The 19,261-nt window shown below is 43.8% G+C and overlaps 1 protein-coding gene across 2 annotated transcripts; it reads right to left on the bottom strand.

Moving 5' to 3' along the window:
* Window positions 1-7: 7 nt before the first annotated feature.
* On the bottom strand, window positions 8-18,297 carry prrt4b (proline rich transmembrane protein 4b). 2 transcript variants are annotated; one of them, XM_080851656.1, is made up of 4 exons: window positions 18,110-18,297; window positions 14,240-15,510; window positions 8,536-8,643; window positions 8-3,069 (listed from the first exon to the last, which is right to left on the bottom strand). In XM_080851656.1, exons 2-4 carry the CDS (start codon window positions 15,435-15,437, stop codon window positions 1,025-1,027), a joined length of 3,351 nt encoding a protein of 1,116 aa, XP_080707782.1. In that variant the 5' UTR covers window positions 15,438-15,510; window positions 18,110-18,297; the 3' UTR covers window positions 8-1,024. The 2 variants fall into 2 exon arrangements, with proteins under 2 accessions (XP_080707782.1, XP_080707783.1); XM_080851657.1 differs by having other exon boundaries at window positions 17,914-18,113.
* Window positions 18,298-19,261: the final 964 nt, after the last annotated feature.

Below are 19,261 nucleotides of genomic sequence, written 5' to 3'. Positions count from 1 at the left end.
GACATTATACATTTTGGCAGACAAATAGCACATCATTCATATTCAAAGGTATGACCCATCTGAGAGTACAGTCAATGCAAATCTAGCTGCCTGTTTTTGACAGCATGTTCCCAATGCCACCAGAAGGGGGCGATATAATGCTATGACAAAATGTTGTCTTTATGAAGCATAACAAAACTATTGTCAAGCAGTATGAAAGCGTACAAAGCTAAAATGAAGATTATTTTACCTGTAGAGCATTAAATATGTATATTTATATAAAGTGTGATGTATTTCCATTCTATAACAATTTAAATGGATATAATATTTCAGTAGTAATTCAGTCACAGTATTCTTTATGTAGAATATAAAAATGTTTTGTACAAACAGGTTTACAATTCTTAACAATCACAACTATCTGAAACTTTCAAATAAGTAAACAAATGTTTGCATCCTACAGTTTTACATTTTACAAACGTTTTACAAAATTAGCCTTGGCTTTCAGAACTTTGTGGCACTCATTGCACTTACAATTCACCTGCATCTGTCTTCCTATCTGAGTAATCTAGAGATGTATTAATCTGTAAAATGTTTTTGTAAAAAATTGTGGCTTTGAAAATAGGTTTGGGTTAGGTTAGGTTTGGGTTCACGGACTGAGGAACATGGATCTTAAGAGCTCCTTAAGCTCGAAAGTATCTCCCCGATAAGAAAGAAAGGACAAATCACACACTTTGTACCCAACCTATGACAACTGCAAAGACACCCTAAGTTTAATATCTTGTCCAAACCAAATTGTAACATTTTAAGCCAATTTTTTGTCTACATTAAAGTTGAATAGACAATCTAGACTGCACTATGAACTGTTGGCATGCAATCCACCTTTGATTTGGTAAGAGCCTTCATTCAACATTCAAACGATCCTTGCTTTAGCACTTTTGACAGTCTATTGATTCATTCACTTCTACGTTGCCGTATTTATACATACTTTTCTTTTTAATTCTGTGCTTATTTGTGCCAGTGTACATGTAGAAACTAAATGCACCCTTTACAAGTCAATTGTTTCGCTACAGATGCTCAGTGCGTCTATCTGTCTGCACACACTTTTAAACTCTTCCTGGACAGATTGATCCAGCTCTGAGGGCATATCTAGGCTATCCTGTGAAGCCAAGTCCAAATTGCGGTACTGTCTCTGGTGGTCGGAGGGCAGTGCTCGCCCCGAGCTGCTGCTGAGAGACGAAGGTCGGGGATTCAACTCAGGACTGGAGGAGCAGAGGACTAAGGATGAGCCAGCCAGGGACGGCCTGTACAGAGAAGAGGTGCTGGACCCTCCGCGCCAGCCTTCAGGGGAGGAACAGCAGGATGACGAAGCAGGGGAGGGGGAGGGGGAAAGTGCTAAGCCCATCTGGGAGGCTTCCTTTTGGGCATGGTTGGGGAGAGAGGCTTGGGGGAGGATCTCCATACAGGAGGAGGTCCGGAAGAGACCTGGGTCTGAGGGGAGATGCTCCCGGAGTGGCAGGGTGCAGCTGGACTGAGCCATTAGGGTGTCACGCGTGTCCAGGGAGTAATCAGTGCCCATGCTGAAGCTGAAGGGCCTGAGAGGACTGAAGAGGCTCATGGGAAAGAGGTCCTCGCTGAAGAGGGCCTCGTCGATGCTGCGCCGCAGGTTGATGGGTGAGGGGGGGCGAAGGTCAGTGGTGGAGTCACTGCCACAGGATGACTCCCTTGTGTCTGGAACCGCATCAGGTGGGTCAAGGTCAAAGTCTCGATAGGCCAGGGCACGGTTGCTATGATATAAAAGGTCTAGCCCATTGAGACTGCTACCCAGTCGCTCATCAACCAGTGAATACAGAGGAAGGCACTCTGTCTCCCCATGTCCAATAGTATCACAGATGGCTAGCTTTTCTTGGTGGTTCAAGTTCCAGTGGTAGCTCCCTGGAAGGATGGGAGATTTGGCAGCCAGTAGTTCTGTCCAGCAGTTCCCCGGCTGTGGCAGGTGGTCAGAGCAGTAGACCGGCTGTGCCACCACCAGGGCCAGGGAGAGGCACACACCGGCCTCACAGATCCGACAGCTGAGTTGGAACGACCACCAGGGCCAGGGCTTAAAGACCTCCGGACCACCAGCAAACCCCATGGCATGAAGCATGGCATAGAGCTGCAGGCCAGCACAGGCTAGGGAGAGGACTGCGGAAAGGAAGACTGCAGCCGCCGCTCGCTCCCAGTCACGGCTCTCTGCAAAGGGACAGCGGTTGTAGCGCTCGGCTGGGGTGGGGGAGGTGTTGTTGAGGTGGTATATGTGCTTGGAGTCGGCACGGACGTAACAGTAGAACACAAAGTAAGCAGCAGACAGGAAAGAGGCCAGGGCAACAAAAGCACCTCTGGAGACCAGGGAGAGGAAGAGGCACAGCGGCGGCCCCTGCTGGCCGTCTGTGCTGAGGAGCGTCATGGGGCCGAATGCGGCTGTGAAGTGGATCAGCACCAGGCAGGCTAAACAGCAGGGCCTTTGGAAGGCTGAGTAGGAGAGCTGCATCCTGGAGCGCATGGAGAGCAGGAGAAAGACCAGGCCGAACGCTGCAGTCAGGCAGGGGAAGGGAGCCTCATACAGCACCAGGGACGCCTCGGGGGAGGCCAGTCGGTCCTGGTGCCCATAGGCGTCGTACAGCAGGGCAAAGGCTCTGCTGCCGCCAGCCGCCAGCAGGAAGATGCTGACCAGAGCAAAGTAGCCACATCCTGAGGGGCAACGCAGAGGCAGACAGAGCAGGTTCAGTGCTGAGGCCAGGGCGACCAGAGAAAACACCACACCCAGGCCGTAAACATGGGCCTCCCAAGCCAGTCCCCAAGCTGCCATGGCACTGTTCCAGTCGGAGTGGAGAGCTACCAGCATGGGCGAGGCTGGCACCAGGAGGACATTGCTGGATTGGTTGGAGACCCATGTGGTGGTGTTCGCAGTGTCCTTGTGAGTAGGGAATATGGGGGCCCAGTTATCAGTGGTATTGCAGATTCCGGATCGCTCCGTGTTGCAGTCTGGTAGCAGAGAAATATCACTGCCTGTTGGAGAAGTCCTCCAGTCCTCCGTTGATGAGGGTGTGACTTCTGAAAAACAAGAGAGAGAGTATGGCTTTAGTCATTGCACAACCGAAGGTGCTTGTCTTTATTCTCCAAAGCTGGCTGTTTGCAGCGTGTAGAAACAATAACACGTCTGCTACAGGGTGCTTCCAAAGCCATATTACACATACAGCCACCACATGAGAGAACATGATAATGTTTGCATGGGGGGAAAACTGGTACCATGCCAGGTCTCTGAAAGTATGAGTATGTTTATTAATGTGCTAATCCGCTATCAAAGTGAGGCACTGCAAGCAGCAGCAGCTTCATGCTGAGCAGAGAGCAGAAGAGACAGAAGCAGAGAGAGCAGAGTGCTTGTGGATCACGCTCCAGTTACATTTGCCAACATCTGCTCTTTCCATACAAACAGAATTACGATCGTATCTCGCATGTCACAGAACAGCGTGGGAGGAAGTTGCCATTTTTACTCCCTGTGGCTTGGCTCTGACACTTGATCAGTCGTCTGAGAGAGGCTTTTTAGAAAGAATGACAAAATGGCCTGAGCTGTATTTATTTTAGGGTGCTCTGTGAATGGATGCATGCATGCCAGTCCACAAGTATTCCACCGCCACACATTCTCCTATATCAGACATAGTTATGTGCATATAGACATACACATGCTCCAGGGACGTGCAGTGAGGTTCGGAGCTGGTGAGGCACAGAAAACGGAAGTGATTACGTCATTTTGAGCTCTAGTTTAAACTATATATATAATGTATATATACATGTATATATGTCTATGGTTTTAAAATTGTCATCTGATCAGAACTGAAAAAACGTTGTTTTATTGTCTAATACCATTATTTTCAAACGATTGTTTTTTTTATTGTATTATGATGAGTTATTAATAAGATATTAATAGTTGCAAGCTAGTGTATGTAGCCCTCCCACCACTGATATGGCTCATTTCATTTTGTCTGGAGAAAATATAACTACGGTGGTGGGATGCTAATTTAAATGACCATTTAACCAACTCGGACAGCTTCGAAAAAACAATTCCATATTTATTTACACAACATATTAACATGTAAACAGTTAAACACCGCATACATAGCACACAATACCAAAATGTTCTACTGGCCAGTATAATTTAAAGTTGGTGCACTTTCGTTGGAGCTCATAACCGTCAGTTTGAGGTGAAACTAAATTAATCCACTCGCTAGTTTAGTTCAGGATTAGCACCTACCTAGTCTGCTCACAACTTCAAGGCAACTTTCCTGCATCAACATCCTTTAGCTTCTTTAGGTTCGTGTTGCGCATGAATATGTAGTCCCGTTGGGAAACGTGAAATACTCCAATGCAAATGTGTAATACTACTGTTTGTTTGGACTGAAAGTTCAGTTTTGAGAACTGCTTCAGGTTAGCAATGCAATCTTCCATTTTCGCTGTCAAACTCAAGTAGAGAAGTGAAGAAGAAAATCCAACGTCAGAAAGTGCCCTCTCGCTCGCCACCCTTCTTGAATCCGTGGTAGTGCGTGCCTCCCTTGCAATATTTTTCAATGCGTTTTCAGCTCAACTCAAAAGGTTCTACGCTTGCGCACGCATGCATTGCACTGCAATGCATCTGCCTCCCTTGACCGCACGTCCAATGTTCATTGGCTGATCACTGGGAACCGGAAATGCTCAAATTCAGCGATTTTGATAATAAAAATGCTCGAAATGATCGGAATCATGCAGAAATGACACTCGTAACACAGATAACTAGAGAAATATGAATATTTATTTTATAATACATAAATATATATGATTATTATACAATTTTTTTTTTTTTTTTTTTTAATATTTTTTTTGCTCTGCCTCCCCTGCCTCCTATGACTGCACGTCCCTGACATGCTCCTATATCATACACATGCTCCTTTATCATACACGTGCTCCTATATCATACACATGCTCCTTTATCATACAAGGTTATGTGCATATACGTAGATCTCAAGGTTGGGAGTATTATGGAAACAAACACATATGAAGTGTATCAGTGCAAGGAGCATACAGGTCCTCAGCTGTCCTCACATACCATAGGCTCCAACTCCAACCAGGAGAGATGCAGGATGGAGGAGAAGCACCATGGCGATGACTAATTACAACTCTTATAAAGCACATCATGCTTATACCTCTCTCTCATTCCACCTTATCTCAAGCCATCAAATATCCTCAAAGGCATTATCTTCCTGTACTGTAGACAGCGACTCATGATGTGCTGAGGCTACTGGCTCTGTGCTTGGACCTCTGTGTTGAAGGTTCAGATATGTAGGATGTAGGCAAATTGCAGCCAACTGAATACTTCTCCCTTTCCAAGACTATACGAGAAGCTACGGTGGCCGTCAAGTGCCACAAAACCATTAAAGGCCATCTCTTGTGCCAGTGTATTGGTTTTGTCTGTTCTGGGCTACTGTAAAAACATAGCGGCGCGTGACCTTGTGACCTTGAGGCAGTGGACCTGCTCCCTATGTACTGTAGATACAGGGCTCATTCTAAGCCAACGGAAACACAATGATTTGTAGTTACAGGTGATTAAACACTGATGAAAACATAACTATGAATACTATAGTCCATTTCTGCTGATAGACCGCCCTAAATCCTACATACTGTGCCATTAACACAACGCATACTATGGGGCTGTATTTCCACTGTCAAGGCAAATCTTATACTCTTTCTTCCAACTTCTGAACCACAGCCCACATTATTTAACAAATGGTGAATTCATTATGCTTGCTGCTTTCTTGTGCCATCACAGCGACTACCTTATCTGGGAGAGAGGCTTGTAGTCATTGAGTCTTTGATGTTACTGCATTAGCAGACAGCTTCCTTCCCCACTCCATTCTCTGTCCAACAGTACAGTAGCTGACTCCTATAGGGGCCTTTGTTTTGTTTCTTCCCTCCAGAGACCAGTCTGGCCAGAAATAACCCACCAGGGCGGTGGTCAGCCATAGCCTCCATTAGATGCCAATGTCACTCTAGGGGCCACCATAGTGTACGCACACTCTTAGGAAAATAAATGGAGGTCTCTGTCTATTATTGTTGTTCTTCCCCCACATATGAGGAGGTTTCCTGAAGAGGGTGTGTGTTACTGTTCATTAGCCAACCAAAGGAACGTCCCTCTCTCTAATCAGGAAACCACAACACCAAACCCTGCACCCTGATGAGCACTCTTCAGATGTCTGGTTGAGCTGGGCTTGGCTGGCTTATGCCCTTCAACAGGCTGTTCAACACAGATCTAATCCACATCCTGCCGAGAGATGATTGACAGCAGTAGGCCGCTCTCAACTGGAACTCAAAGCCATCACTCACGTCAAACTGTGAGTCTTGACATCGACTTCAAAAACTTCATCAAACACAAGAAAATTAGTCAGCTACTGCAGGATTTGTCACGAAGAAAATGTCTCCCTGCCTTGACTTGATTCGATTCCATTTACTAGCACATGCATGGAACACAAGCTTATAGCTCCCCAGTGGAGCTGGAACTAATGGCAGCAGGGTGGCTTTGTTTTTACCAATGCAGTGTTTTTTAATTAGTGCTGCTGAATTCTTAATGATCACAAATGAGATGTGGTTAAGGCTGACTCCCTTGTGCGTCATTAGATTTTATATGGCTCAGATGAGGACGAATGAGAAACAGTTTCTACTGAGGACACTTATCTGACATTCAGAACAGTTCTACTGAGGACACACATCTGACATTCAATCTAATCAGGTGTTATACTATAATACACAAAGAAAAGAGCTTTGAATAGACTTCAAATGTCTGCCTAGCAACAGGACATAACTGACTCTTGCCCAATACTGGCTGATCCACTCAGAGAATCGCTCGCGCACTTTAATGGGACGATGCCATTCTTCCTGAGACCTAAAAATATGACCAATCTCTGGACTCTTGCCCGACTTTCCGTCTGCCTTCTCTTGCCTGTCAGTCAGTGATTAGTATGGCCTGAATTCTGTCAGAGGTCAGAGTGATGACATTTTGGATGCTGCCCAATTTAAACCACTCACCATGTCCAACAGCATATGTGTGACTAGGTCATCTGCAGTGGCTGTCGGGTGATGTTCTACCAGGCATACATTGATAGTGTGATGTTTGTATCAGTAGTAAAGCTCATTAAAAAAAAAAAACAGTAATACGTTTACAACTATTGGGCAAAAACCTGGACAACTTAAACCTGATGCTAGTGGTCCAGTCCATTTGTAATCCCATCCTGATTGTTGCAGAGCAGTGGTGGACTGGTTTGACGTGAGTCATCTGATAATGACTCAACTGTCTGTCTCAGTAGGATTAGGCTGTTCTGGCATCATTAAATCCAAGCGCTTATTTGGTTCTCATCTGTTTGACTCCACTTTCAATTTGAGCTGGCTGAAAAGGCAATTTACTCAGACTTTGCTGTGAGGTGATCTCATCCATACTGAGGAAGCCTACTACATTAACCAGGGTGGTGGGAGGAGTGGGGGGCTCTAGGATCCACTACTGCCCTCAAAATAAGATTCGGACGCTTTCAACTCAGCCTGTCTGAAACAAAGAGAGACATCTTACATGATGCTTTTCTTCCATGATCACCAAAAATGAAATTGATACTCTTGATATTCAACACTTTTTGTTGAATTAAGTTGATTTCAACAATTTACATTGACATTGTCTTAGCAGAGAGATACATCTGTTGCTTGCTAAAAGCAGCCTTCTAGGCTATATTCAGAAACAATCTTGTTCTGTGACATTTCCTTGGTCTATTAATGGAATGTGGGTTACAGGATGTGCTGCAGAGATATAGGTTATGGGTGAGTCCACAAACTCCTTCTTCACTTTCATCATCTTCATCATCCTCTCCTCTATCAGATGCAGTGAATTAATATGTCGACACCAAAACCTCAGTGGCAGTATGCTGATTGCCTTTTGTACGCTTACTGATGTGAAGACCAATGTTGTGGTCAAATACTGCACTGAAAAGAAGCCTACTCCTTTGCATCTGTTCCATATGGAAGCAATTCAGGGCACAGTAGATCCTTTGGTTGGACTCAGTTACCCATACCAGTCCATCTGAGTGCAGACTTTGGATGAGTCTGACAACATCTCCTGGCTGCACTCGACAGGCAGGCTCATGCTCATTCACCGTTCTCTTTTCATTCCAAACTGTCAGGATGATTTGGACACACATGCGTCTGCTAAGAGGAAGCCACTAGACAGGAGGTGGCTGAGCATGAGTCATTGGCCCGCCCTGTGTAGGCATGCTAGTGTCTTTGAACACAGCATCACTTCTGAGACCTGCAGTTAAGTCTACTATGGAGTTAAATGTCCAAATGTCTTTCTCAAACATTTACTAGAAAGAATTGCCTCTCCACACACGCCACCACTATACTTGTTAGTTCATTTGAATAAGTCATAAATAACTTGTGAGAATCTCAGTTATGCACAGTACAGTGGAGTGTGTACTATCACTGAAGTGGGCATGGAGGCTGGATGTGACTTACCAGCATTCGGTTGCCGTGGTATGATGCCAGGTGACCACAACACTCTTCCAGGTCCATCCATCTGAGTGGGATCAATGTCACTACCCTCGTTTTGTGGATTAGACATGTCTGGGAGGATGCAAAGGACACAGACCGTATTACAAGTTCATTTTAAAATGTGTAAGGAAAGTTTATCATAAACATTGTCACACGAACACACACACACACACACACACACACACACACACACACACACACAAACACACTCACACATATGCTACACCTAGTAGAGTGTAGCAGTGGTCTGTCTACTTAACCCAGTTATGTCAAGAGGATCTCCTACATGCCCTTAACCATATCCAACCATCCGTAACCTCAGAATCAGCCTTGCATTGACGTTTCTTCTCAGTGTGTATGTTTGTGTGTGTGTGTGTGTGTGTGTGTGTGTGTGTGTGTGTGTGTGTGTGTGTGTGTATGTGTGTGTGTGTGTGTGTGTGTGTGTGTGTGTGTGTGTGTGTGTGTGTGTGTGTGTGTGTGTGTGTGTGTGTGTGTGTGTGTGTGTGTGTGTGTTTGTGTAGAAACATAACTGAGAGACCCATTATGCCACTGCAGCACCAAGGATAATACACAATAACAAAGGGTAATACACAAGGATAATACACAATAACAAAGGATAATACACAATAACAAAGGATAATACACAATAACAAAGGATAATACACAATAACAAAGGATAATACACAATAAAAAATGGTAATACACAAGGATAATACACAATAACAAAGGATGATACACAAGGATAATACACAATAACAAAGGATGATGCACAAGGATAATACACAATAGCAAAGGATAGGGATGGGAACCGAGAACCGGGTCTTGTTTAGAACCGGTTCCCAATGAGCCGAATCTTTGGAATCGTTAGCCAAATTCATAACCGGGTCTGTTAACGGGTCTCTGTGCCGTTTGCGCATGCGCGAACTCTTACAATAAAGTCAGAACGCAGCAGAAATGGCAACTCCACAGAAGCGATCTAAAGTGTGGCTTTATTTCACCCGAACGGATGCGAACACGGTCACTTGTAACCTTTGTAAAAAATGTATTTCCTCAAAGGGAGGAAGTACATCTACCATGAATAAGCACTTGAGCACACATGGTATAACATTACAAGAATGTCATGTTTTCGATGCCAGCAGCAGCTCAAACGTCGGCGCTTCATCCCTTACTTGCCAAGGTAAACTCCTCAAAATGTTTTATCATAAGTCATAACGGTGTTGCTCGTGTGTTATCAGCAAACGTTTGCGTTTTCGTGTTAACCATAACTAAACTTAGCATTGAATTGCTTAACAGAATGGGCGATGTTGGACATTGTCATATATTATAACTTACATAACTAGGCTAGCATAACTGTATAATCTTTCAACCGTTGGCTAGAGGCAGGGGCAGTGCTTGCCTCCCCTCTGTTGGTCCTAGGGTAGGGTTAGGCTGTACAAAAGACTCCGTTAATAAGCAAGCAACGCGTGCAGCTCCCTCAGTTTGACAGTTCGATATGGATAAGTTTCTCGTAGCCAATTCAGTGGCAGCAATAGCTAAGTGTTAAAATACTGAGTGCCTAGTTTGTACATGATACAAGTAATTATGTTTCAGTACGTTATTGTGTTTGTAGTGGACTCTACATTGCTATTAGAAGCGTTTAGAATAATAGTTCGCTATTTGCAATACAACCAAGCAACCTACAAGAAAATATACAGTCCTTTAGCTACCTCAATAACAAGGGCTGTATGTCAGATCAGAAAATTCAGCGATTTTGTTAGTGCCATTTTTTTCATTGTGCAAACCAGCGTTCGCTCTATAAATAATCTCCATTTCCATCCAATTAAGCTGATGATGACGTTCTAAATCAGACGGGTTTAGAGGCTGCTAGTCTGTCATCGTTACAGGCTGCAGTTAGTACGTCTTCTGTAAGGAAGGCGCATTGTTATTTGTATGAACGTTTATATTAAACAGAACACATTTTATTTCAGTTATGTAAGTTTTATTTAAATGTGTATGTAAACATTCTAGACATGTATATAAAAGAACATTAATGTAAAAAACCCGTTTGTGCTCTTTTTTCGCCCCTTACCAAATTATAAGAATCGTTAAGAGAATCGATAAGGAATCGGTTCGATAAGCAGGAATCGATAAGGAACCGGAATCGTTAAAATCTTATCGGTTCTCATCCCTAGCAAAGGAGAAACCAAACGAAACATATGTTTTGATTGCTTGTGTCCTTAGTTGATAAAGACCCACTAAGACAGCCATCTTTAACCCAGCTAAACACGTGCTGTGAATAATCCATCCAAATTAACTTGGATGCACATTTATTCATATTCATTTGAAATTGCTTGTGAGATGCTCAACAGAGAGGCTACCTCTCAACTGCTCTGTCTGATCAGAGGGTTAACTGTGATATTTCCAGTGCTACCAGTAGACCTGTAGGGAGTGCACTTCCTCTCTGTGTGAGCTCTAATTAGAATGAGTAATGAGTTCTGCACCAAACATGGGTGATGGTGGTGCCCCCCCCCCCCTCTCTCTGCAGCTCTTGACACTCTTACACTCTCCCCTAACTTCACCCTTAAATTAGCTCCATAATACAGCCACAACACAGCCTCCCCCCCCACTCCCAAACACACACACACACACACACACACACACACACACACACACACACACACACACACACACACACACACACACACTGTGTGTCTGTAAGAGCTTCTTTCTCACAACTTTATTGATATTTGTTGTGTTGTAGTGACTGTTTTTATTTGGGAGTCTGAGAGATTACCTGTATATTCTGATGATAAAAGGTCAAATACAATAATCAACCAACCTAATGTACCCAACCTATATATAGTATATATACATCTTTGAATCACAAGTCAGTGCCAAATGACTATGTTTTCACAGCAACTGACACTGCAACATTTGTAAACATTCTATTCAGAGTTTGTGCTCGTGCCATTCCATCCTGGATTACTGACATGATACCCAATACTAAGAAGTACGCTCCAAGCTCTGATGTTCTTGATGCCAGAGGCCATGAATCAGCCGTGCGTCGTGAGGGAAGGGCTTTGCACATTTAGTATAGAAACCTGGTTTGCCATCACTACCCCTCCCTCCCATTCTTCTCTCTCCACTTGACATTAATAAAGTAGAGATTAGATCGGAATGTATAATTCTGTCTCATGTACAGAGTGTATCAGTTAATCTGAGTGTCCTGACTCTCACCGCTGTCAGGTACAGGGGATGGGGCAGTGGGATGGGGCATAATGCTCACCGTTATTAAAACAGGATATTTCTCCTGCTGTCATTTCCTTCTCATCTGAGTTAAACGCAATTTTGAAGTCTCCATAAAAGCTTAGATTTCCCTAAAGAAACTCAGCTGTCTAGACACATTTAAGACACATTTATGGAATAATCTTTTCATTGTGAGTGTGTGTGTGTGAGAGAGAGTGTGTGTGTGTGTGTGTGTGTTTGTGTATGTGTGTGTGTCTTCATAAGACATTCTATTTCCCTGGGTGGTCAAAGTGACACAGCGCTAGCACAGAGCTAGCTGACCAGCTAATAACAACCCTAATGGTTACTGTGACTAGGCTACATCACTTTTGGTATGTTAGCAGAAGATTTTAGCTGGATTGTCATCATGTCGCATGAAAGTCATTTTCAAAAATAAGCATCATGCACAGACACAAACTCTCCAGTACTGAAGTACTGAACTTACGAGTTCCTAAACAGTTTACAGAGGAACACATATCTCACGCTATCACATGTTTGGGTATGAATAGGAGCGTTTTGAGTTGGAATGTGAGGAAAATTGATTTTCTTATGTTTTTCCCAAATGCATGTCTAATGCATTGACTGTAGCATGTTTCTGTTTTGAACACAACACTGTCTTTTACAAGAGCTGATATCCCCCTCTCTCACTCTATCATATACTGTATTTGTGCAATTTTTCAAAATGAGCTCCATTTCAATTTTCCCCAACCCCCACAGACAACCCTCCTTCTTTCCCCCTCTCTCTTCTCCTGCCTCCCCTCTCCTGCTGTTCTCCATCCCCCTCTCCTCACATCATTGACCTTGGTCTATGCTCCAGCCTGCCGTTGACGATGGGGAATATGCATTTTGCTGCTGCTCTAACCACAGAAGGACAAGGTGACACATCAAGTGATCAATAATGTGCTCCTCTCAGATTGGTGCTGATTTTGCTCTCACATTCAGCCATTAGCCAAGCAAGGTAGATTGCTATGACAACGTGTTCTTGATTGCATCTTTTATGTTTCTTTTATGTAGGCTTATTCAGAGTGTTATCTAGGTGCTCTGTATGAAATCACAGGCAATATGAAGAGAGAAGAGATACGGATGAAGTAATGAGGGAATCTGTATGTGTGCATGCAGGGGGCCTTCGCGTGTACTTCATTTTAATCCCTTACACTGCCATACTGGTAATCTCCACACTTCATTCCAAAAATAGATTTCTAGAGTCTTGGCATAGATTCTCTCTCCTCGTCTGATTCAAATGATGAAGTAAAGAGGAAGAGGATACGATGAAAGGAAGATTAATGTCTGGAAGAGAAAGGACTAGGATGGAATGACAACACAGACAGGAGGGGGAGGCTCAAAAGGAATGACTGGGAGAAAAAAAAGACAGAGGCAGAGGCAAAGGCAGACTCAAAGCAAAACAGAGGAGGAGACACTGAAGCATATAACGTGTGCATGAACAGAGATGGGGAAAGGAAGAGTCCCTAAGGAATGCTGATAGCAGTGGAATACTGATAGCTGACCACCGTGAAGCCACCCAGCTGATGTTTCTGCACTCTGTCTGGTGGTGCTGGACACACACACATACACACACACGTGTAATAAATACATATATATATAAGATCCATTTATAGTTATTGCGATACTGTTTTAAAATGGGCTAAATGTTAGCTGCGGAGCTAATGCCTGTCAGGGGATTTTGACCTCCTGAGGTTAAACATCTTTATTGTCTGTTGACCTATGTCTCGTCAGCGATCTATATCTTTCCTCTTGGGGATGGCTCTTTCAGACACATGCTCATTATATAAGCAGCCTTCAGACAGAGAGGGAGTGGGTTGCTTCACCTATATATCACATGAGAGTAGCATACAGGATCCTTATATCCAGTGTTGTGCATGAACACGTTCAAAAGAAAGCGTTCATTGAAAACATTAATTTTTATGAGAACGATGAACTGAATGCAACTTAATGACAAATAATTAATTTGAACGGTGAACACATTTATATTATCTGAGGTCTAGCTAAAACGTTACGGAATGTTTTCCTTCTCCTGAAGAGAGATGCTCTCGACTTCGCACTAAGTTACCCATGATTCATCACACACACATGTAGACCAAACAAGCAACACATTCCAAGACAACAGCTCTCGGTCTCATATAAAAATGGCAAGTGGAAGCAGAGACGCAGACTTAGCGACTACATCCAATGAACCTTATTATTATTTGCAAGATTTTTACACACTGTCTGAAAAAGATTCCGACAGTAAAAAGCTCACCCTTCTGTGCAAATTGTGTCCTCCTACACTGCACAACACTGCTTATATCAACATGTTGCCTCACACTTTCAAAATCTCCTGACATCATACGTCATCTACAACCCCACATTCCATAACATACAGCTGAATGGCTGAATCGGGTCTTACCTCCTGCCCAGGGTGTTGGAGTAAACTCTGTCACCCCTCCCATCCCCTCTCCTTTGGGGGGTCTCACTCCCTCCTGAGGTTGATGCCCATCCTCTTTAGATCCAGTAACCTCAAAATGTTGAGTTATAGTGACCGCTGGTTGTGATTCTAGTGTGATACCTTTTGCATGGGTCGTAGGAGAGCTTGTACTGACAGGTGCTGTCTTTGGAATAGTTTGTGCAGTGGGAGTTGACACATCTGTTTGTAATGGACTCCATGACGATGAAGAAGATGATAATCCAAATGGGGAGTTTGGTGTTGGATCGTTCTGAAGACCACGTGTCATGCTCAGGACGGTACTTCCAGCTTTGGAAGTCATTTGAATGGTTGTCCAGTCTTCTTGGTTGTTACTACTATGGATTTCAGGAGTTCTTTGGAGGACTTCTTTCTGGCTAGTGTTATTCGGTGGCCATAAGTCCAAGTCAAGGTCAGAAACCGGTTTCTTTTTAACTGTTGGTTGTCTGGGCGAAGGAGATTTCTTTCCTGTGAGATAGGACTTCGTACCTTGTATGGGAAGGCTGTATGATGTTTCATGAAGTGATGTTGTCTGGGTCGGCTGAAATGAAGGAGAGTCGGCCCAATTTGTCCTTTTTTCAGGAGTTGAGGCAGTGCTTGTCTGAATGGGTTCATGACTGTATTGACTTGTTGTGTTATCTGGAAGTTTGTATGTCCCATTGGAATGAGCTGGGAAATGGTTGGGCACTGTATTATGGGGTGTGGGGGTCACAGTCCCTATCTTCCTGGGCAATGTGGCCCTAAATCTGGGAGTTGGTGAAGAGGGGTAGTGTGTAGAGACCTCTGGGGGAGTTGGTGAGGAGGGATAGTGTGAAGAGACATCTGGGGGAGTTGGTGAGGAGGGGTAGTGTGTAGAGACCTCTGGGGTAGTTGGTATGGGTGTGTCCACAGCCTTACCCCATGGACTGAAGGGAAGTAGCGATAATGGATTGACCACTGCAATACTATTGCTCACAGAAGCCAAGGGGTTCCAAAAGTTAGTCCCTCCCTCGTCAGAGTTGTTCTGCGGTGGTGCTGTAGTCTGGGGATTAGAACCGTAACCGTAACCGAACCAACCATGCAGAGGGCCGGGCAGTGAGCAAGAAATGCAAAGCAGTAATGTCAGGTGAAAGGGAAGCATACTGCTCCTTTCTACTGGTGACATCTAGCAGTCACATATTGCCTTCCATTCTCCAGGAAGCCTGCAAGGCCTGCTGGGACTGTTCCTACAGGGTGACCTAAAAGAAAGAAGAGAGCAAAATCTTAGGCAATTATGTGACATCCTGATACCACTTGAGGAAGGGTCTATCTGTGTTTCATATGCAACATTATGTCGAGAAGTAAGAAGAAGAAAGAAGATAAATCACTGACCAGCTGGTAAAGCTTTATGATGACATATCGTTTTCTCCTTAAATAAGTGGACAATAAATGGGTCCTACATTTCATGGCTGGGTGGGAAAAGGGGTGACTTTGCTCCATGGGAACGGGGTCTGTCTTTGTTGGGGGAGGGGTTCTCGGGGCACAAGGGTAATTTGGTAGTTCAAAGCCAATGCACCGTTGCCTCAGTGAGGAGATGGGAGCTGCAGTGGAATGTCCTTTAGAGAGGAACCTGTGTTCTGAACAGAGCCTCTGACTCTGACACTATGCCCCTCCCCCAGCTCTTTCATCCGCTACACAATTTATTTGGTCTTTAAACAGGGATAAACTGTCTGTCTGTATTAGCCCACTGTGGACCATTTGGTGCTATCTTTAAACAACCAGCTGAGTGCTCTAAATCCCTCACTCACCATATCAATTCTACTCTTTGTGTGCTCTCTCTCCCTCTCTCTCCTTTCACTCCCTCTCTCTCTCCCTCTCTCTCCTTTATCTCCCTCCCCCTCTCTCTCAGTCCAACAGTGCCCGGCTAATGGCTTCCTGGGTGGGATTCAATCTATTGTCGATAATCAATAATTTGTGATTACTGCCACCTTAGGACTAACATATCCCAAGAGAGTATATAGGGACTATAAGTCCTCCTATCTTTGCGTGGAAGAGCCACTCATGATAAAGTTCCATATCTGATCTGTTCCATTACTCTTTGAGGTCACTATTACGGTAATGGATCCCAACCCCAATAAGACATGAGTATATTTCACTTCATTTGATCTCATTATGTTTTGTATACTGCTACTGACTTGACCCTTTATTTTATTTAATAAATTGTTATTAGCTACTGTGTCAGAATCCATTGTCTACTCTTTGCTCCTTCACATTTTGATATGTAATCTATCATCTATTATTAACAACAGAACAGAGAAATCTATGATACATATGATCCAAATGCCATTTGCAATCCGTCTCTGCCATTTACATGCATGTCCTACAAAGCTTCCGGTACTTCTTCAATTGCATTTACATTACTTCCAGTTATATTATAATATTACAACTTCTGAAGCTGCAGTCATTCACTTGACCAGGGATCCATCTGTTGTTGACTAAAGACAAACATTTGAACATTTCGTGTTGAAATCAAATTGTTGATTAGAACTACTGTTTATCTGACAAAGGTAAGTACAAATTGACTTTAAGAAATGTCTGTCTCAAATATCTTCAGATGAAACTATAGCCACTGAATACTGCTATTACACGTCAGATGTTGTTGACTTTGAACACCATCTCATTTTTCACATGAGCGACCCACACATTTTATCCATGTGAGGATCTATGTTTATTTTTGTTGTATAAGTGTTCCAATCAAATGACTTTTTACATTTTGAATTTGAATTGATTTCAATGGCTTCCACCTACAGAGGTTGTGTACTCTGTGTAGATCAGTTGATGGATTCAGGGCACAACGTGCCATAGTCGATTGTCCTTTGCAGCCATTGATTACTGTCATGTGTCCTGGTTTACCTTCTGTTTGTTTTCTCTACAGAACAAGAATAAATGAGGAGGTTCAAACCGCTTGAAGGTCAGTTCCTGTCAGTCATTTCTGTCAAAATCTCCCTTCAACCAATCAATACTTGTGTTTAGACATATTGGGACAACCTGTTGTTAGTACACAACATAAAATAACCAGCCAACTTCCTCTGTCCTGACTAATAATGGTTCATTATATTCACTCTATTATGCATACTTTCACCTCGCAAACACTGCTGACATACATCATGCAGAGTCAATTATGTTCGGCTGTGAACATTCAATTAATTACACACTATATCAATGTTGGAGGTAGACCTGCAGTGAGTGACTCCAGAGGACCAGCTCATTTTACACCATCCAGCCTTTAATGGTATACATGCGTCATATTATTTGAAGGGCAGAATATAGATTTTTTAATTGTATTAATCCGTCTTGCTTTCACAGTTGTGTCCACACATCCTCAGGAGACATATCTACCACGCACCGCTCAGCATACAACCTTATTCTTACACCAGTGACATGATTTGAAATCGCTTTCACCATGGAAACAGAACCTATTTTAACCACACACATACATGTACAGCCGCTGATATCGGCACTGACTCTCCTTCACTGCACACATTCTCTCTCTCTCTTTTACATACAGTATACACAGGAAGAGACCCTATTTAACGGTGTTCAAAAATATTCTCTCTCCCAGATAAACAATCCATCATCATCATCAGCTATTCCATACGTACCACAGGCTTGGGAAGATGGTGTAGCCAGGGCGACCAGAGGCACCAGCTCTACTCTACTCTGTCTGTCTTTATCTGTGGATGAGGATGTGCAGAAGCGCTCCAGCCTCAGCGATGCACATGATGTTTACACATATCTCTTCCTGAGGAGTATCTTTTCCTGCTCCCTCAGAGGTGTCAATACATGTGATACACTCACCTGTTCTTAGAACTGTAGACTGCTGAATTTGTAATCCAGTAAAGCCTCGAGCTACGGCTAAAAAAGCCTCTCTCTCCCTCTGTCTCTCTATCGGTGTGCGGGAGAGTGATTCTGTGCAGTCGCTCCAAAAACAGCTCACTCCCTCCCTCGTCCTCTCTCTGCTGCCTCTGTCAGTCTGCCTCTGCTTTTTCTGTAAGTCCCCCTCACGTTTGTACTCCCTCTCTCTCTCTCTCTCTCTCTCTCTCTCTGTCTCTCTCTCTCCCATTACTACTCATTCTCACACTGGCTCCCTCAGCTCTGTTGCCAATTCAGCTTCTCCATCTAATTCTCTATTTTCCCTCCCATCTCTCCCCTCCCTCCCTCCCTCCCTCCCTTTCTTCCCCACCCCTCACCCCCTGTACCACTGTTTTAGTGTGAAACCCAGAGCCACAATGTCCACGGTCACACCTCAGTGAGCAGATTGTTCCTCTGGAGGACCTGTCTGCATTGTGAGTGCTGTATAAAAGAGTCACATTAGGAAGAATTACTAGGACATTTATCTACTCTCAAACATGTCACTACATAACGACTTAGCAATGTGACAACTATCCACGTATATTCTGTATGTGAGCAACATCCTCTCATCACATGGTTTGTCATGCTGAATTCAGACACAAACACATACAGAGAGAGAGAGAGAGAGAGAGAGAGAGAGAGAGAGAGAACACTCTGTGCTTCTCCCTTCACAGATTAACCTTCCACCGCAGTAGCATGACATGACTTTTGCCATGCAAAGTTATTCTTGATTAGGCGCCAGCCTATGACCCAGTCAGCCACCAGAAATATGTCATTGTGTGTGTAGCTAAAAGAACTTTCCTGCCCTGATTACTCCTGTGATCCAGAGGCATTCTCCACATTGAGAAACAATCACTTGGCCCTGCCCGAGGAAACGTCATTTCCTGTTCTCTGGAGACAGCCCCTGCTGGATGCCCCTTAACCTTCCCTCCACTGGATTGCAAGGAGACTGATTGTCACAGTATGAGTAATCTGACCTTCTCTCAAATTCATATTTCACCTTATTTTACCCAAAGCAAAGGCAGAATGACAAACTAGATGAGAGGCAGCAGTGTGAGCTGTCTGAAGAAAGAGGGTGTTGACCAGTGAAGACCAAGG

Source organism: Sprattus sprattus (assembly GCF_963457725.1).
Source record: "Sprattus sprattus genome assembly, chromosome: 14".
In the NCBI taxonomy this organism is placed as follows: Eukaryota; Metazoa; Chordata; class Actinopteri; order Clupeiformes; family Clupeidae; genus Sprattus; species Sprattus sprattus.
This window is presented reverse-complemented; position numbering and strand designations above follow the sequence as displayed.

Bases quoted from the DNA above. Each gene is read 5' to 3' on its own strand.
- prrt4b (XM_080851656.1), bottom strand. From the start codon at position 15,437: ATGTCACCAGTAGAAAGGAGCAGTATGCTTCCCTTTCACCTGACATTA. The intron at 8,644-14,239 runs GTAAGACCCGAT...GCATCCTCCCAG, and splicing joins TCCAACACCCTGGGCAGGAG to ACATGTCTAATCCACAAAAC. The intron at 3,070-8,535 runs GTAAGTCACATC...CTTGTTTTTCAG, and splicing joins ACCACGGCAACCGAATGCTG to AAGTCACACCCTCATCAACG.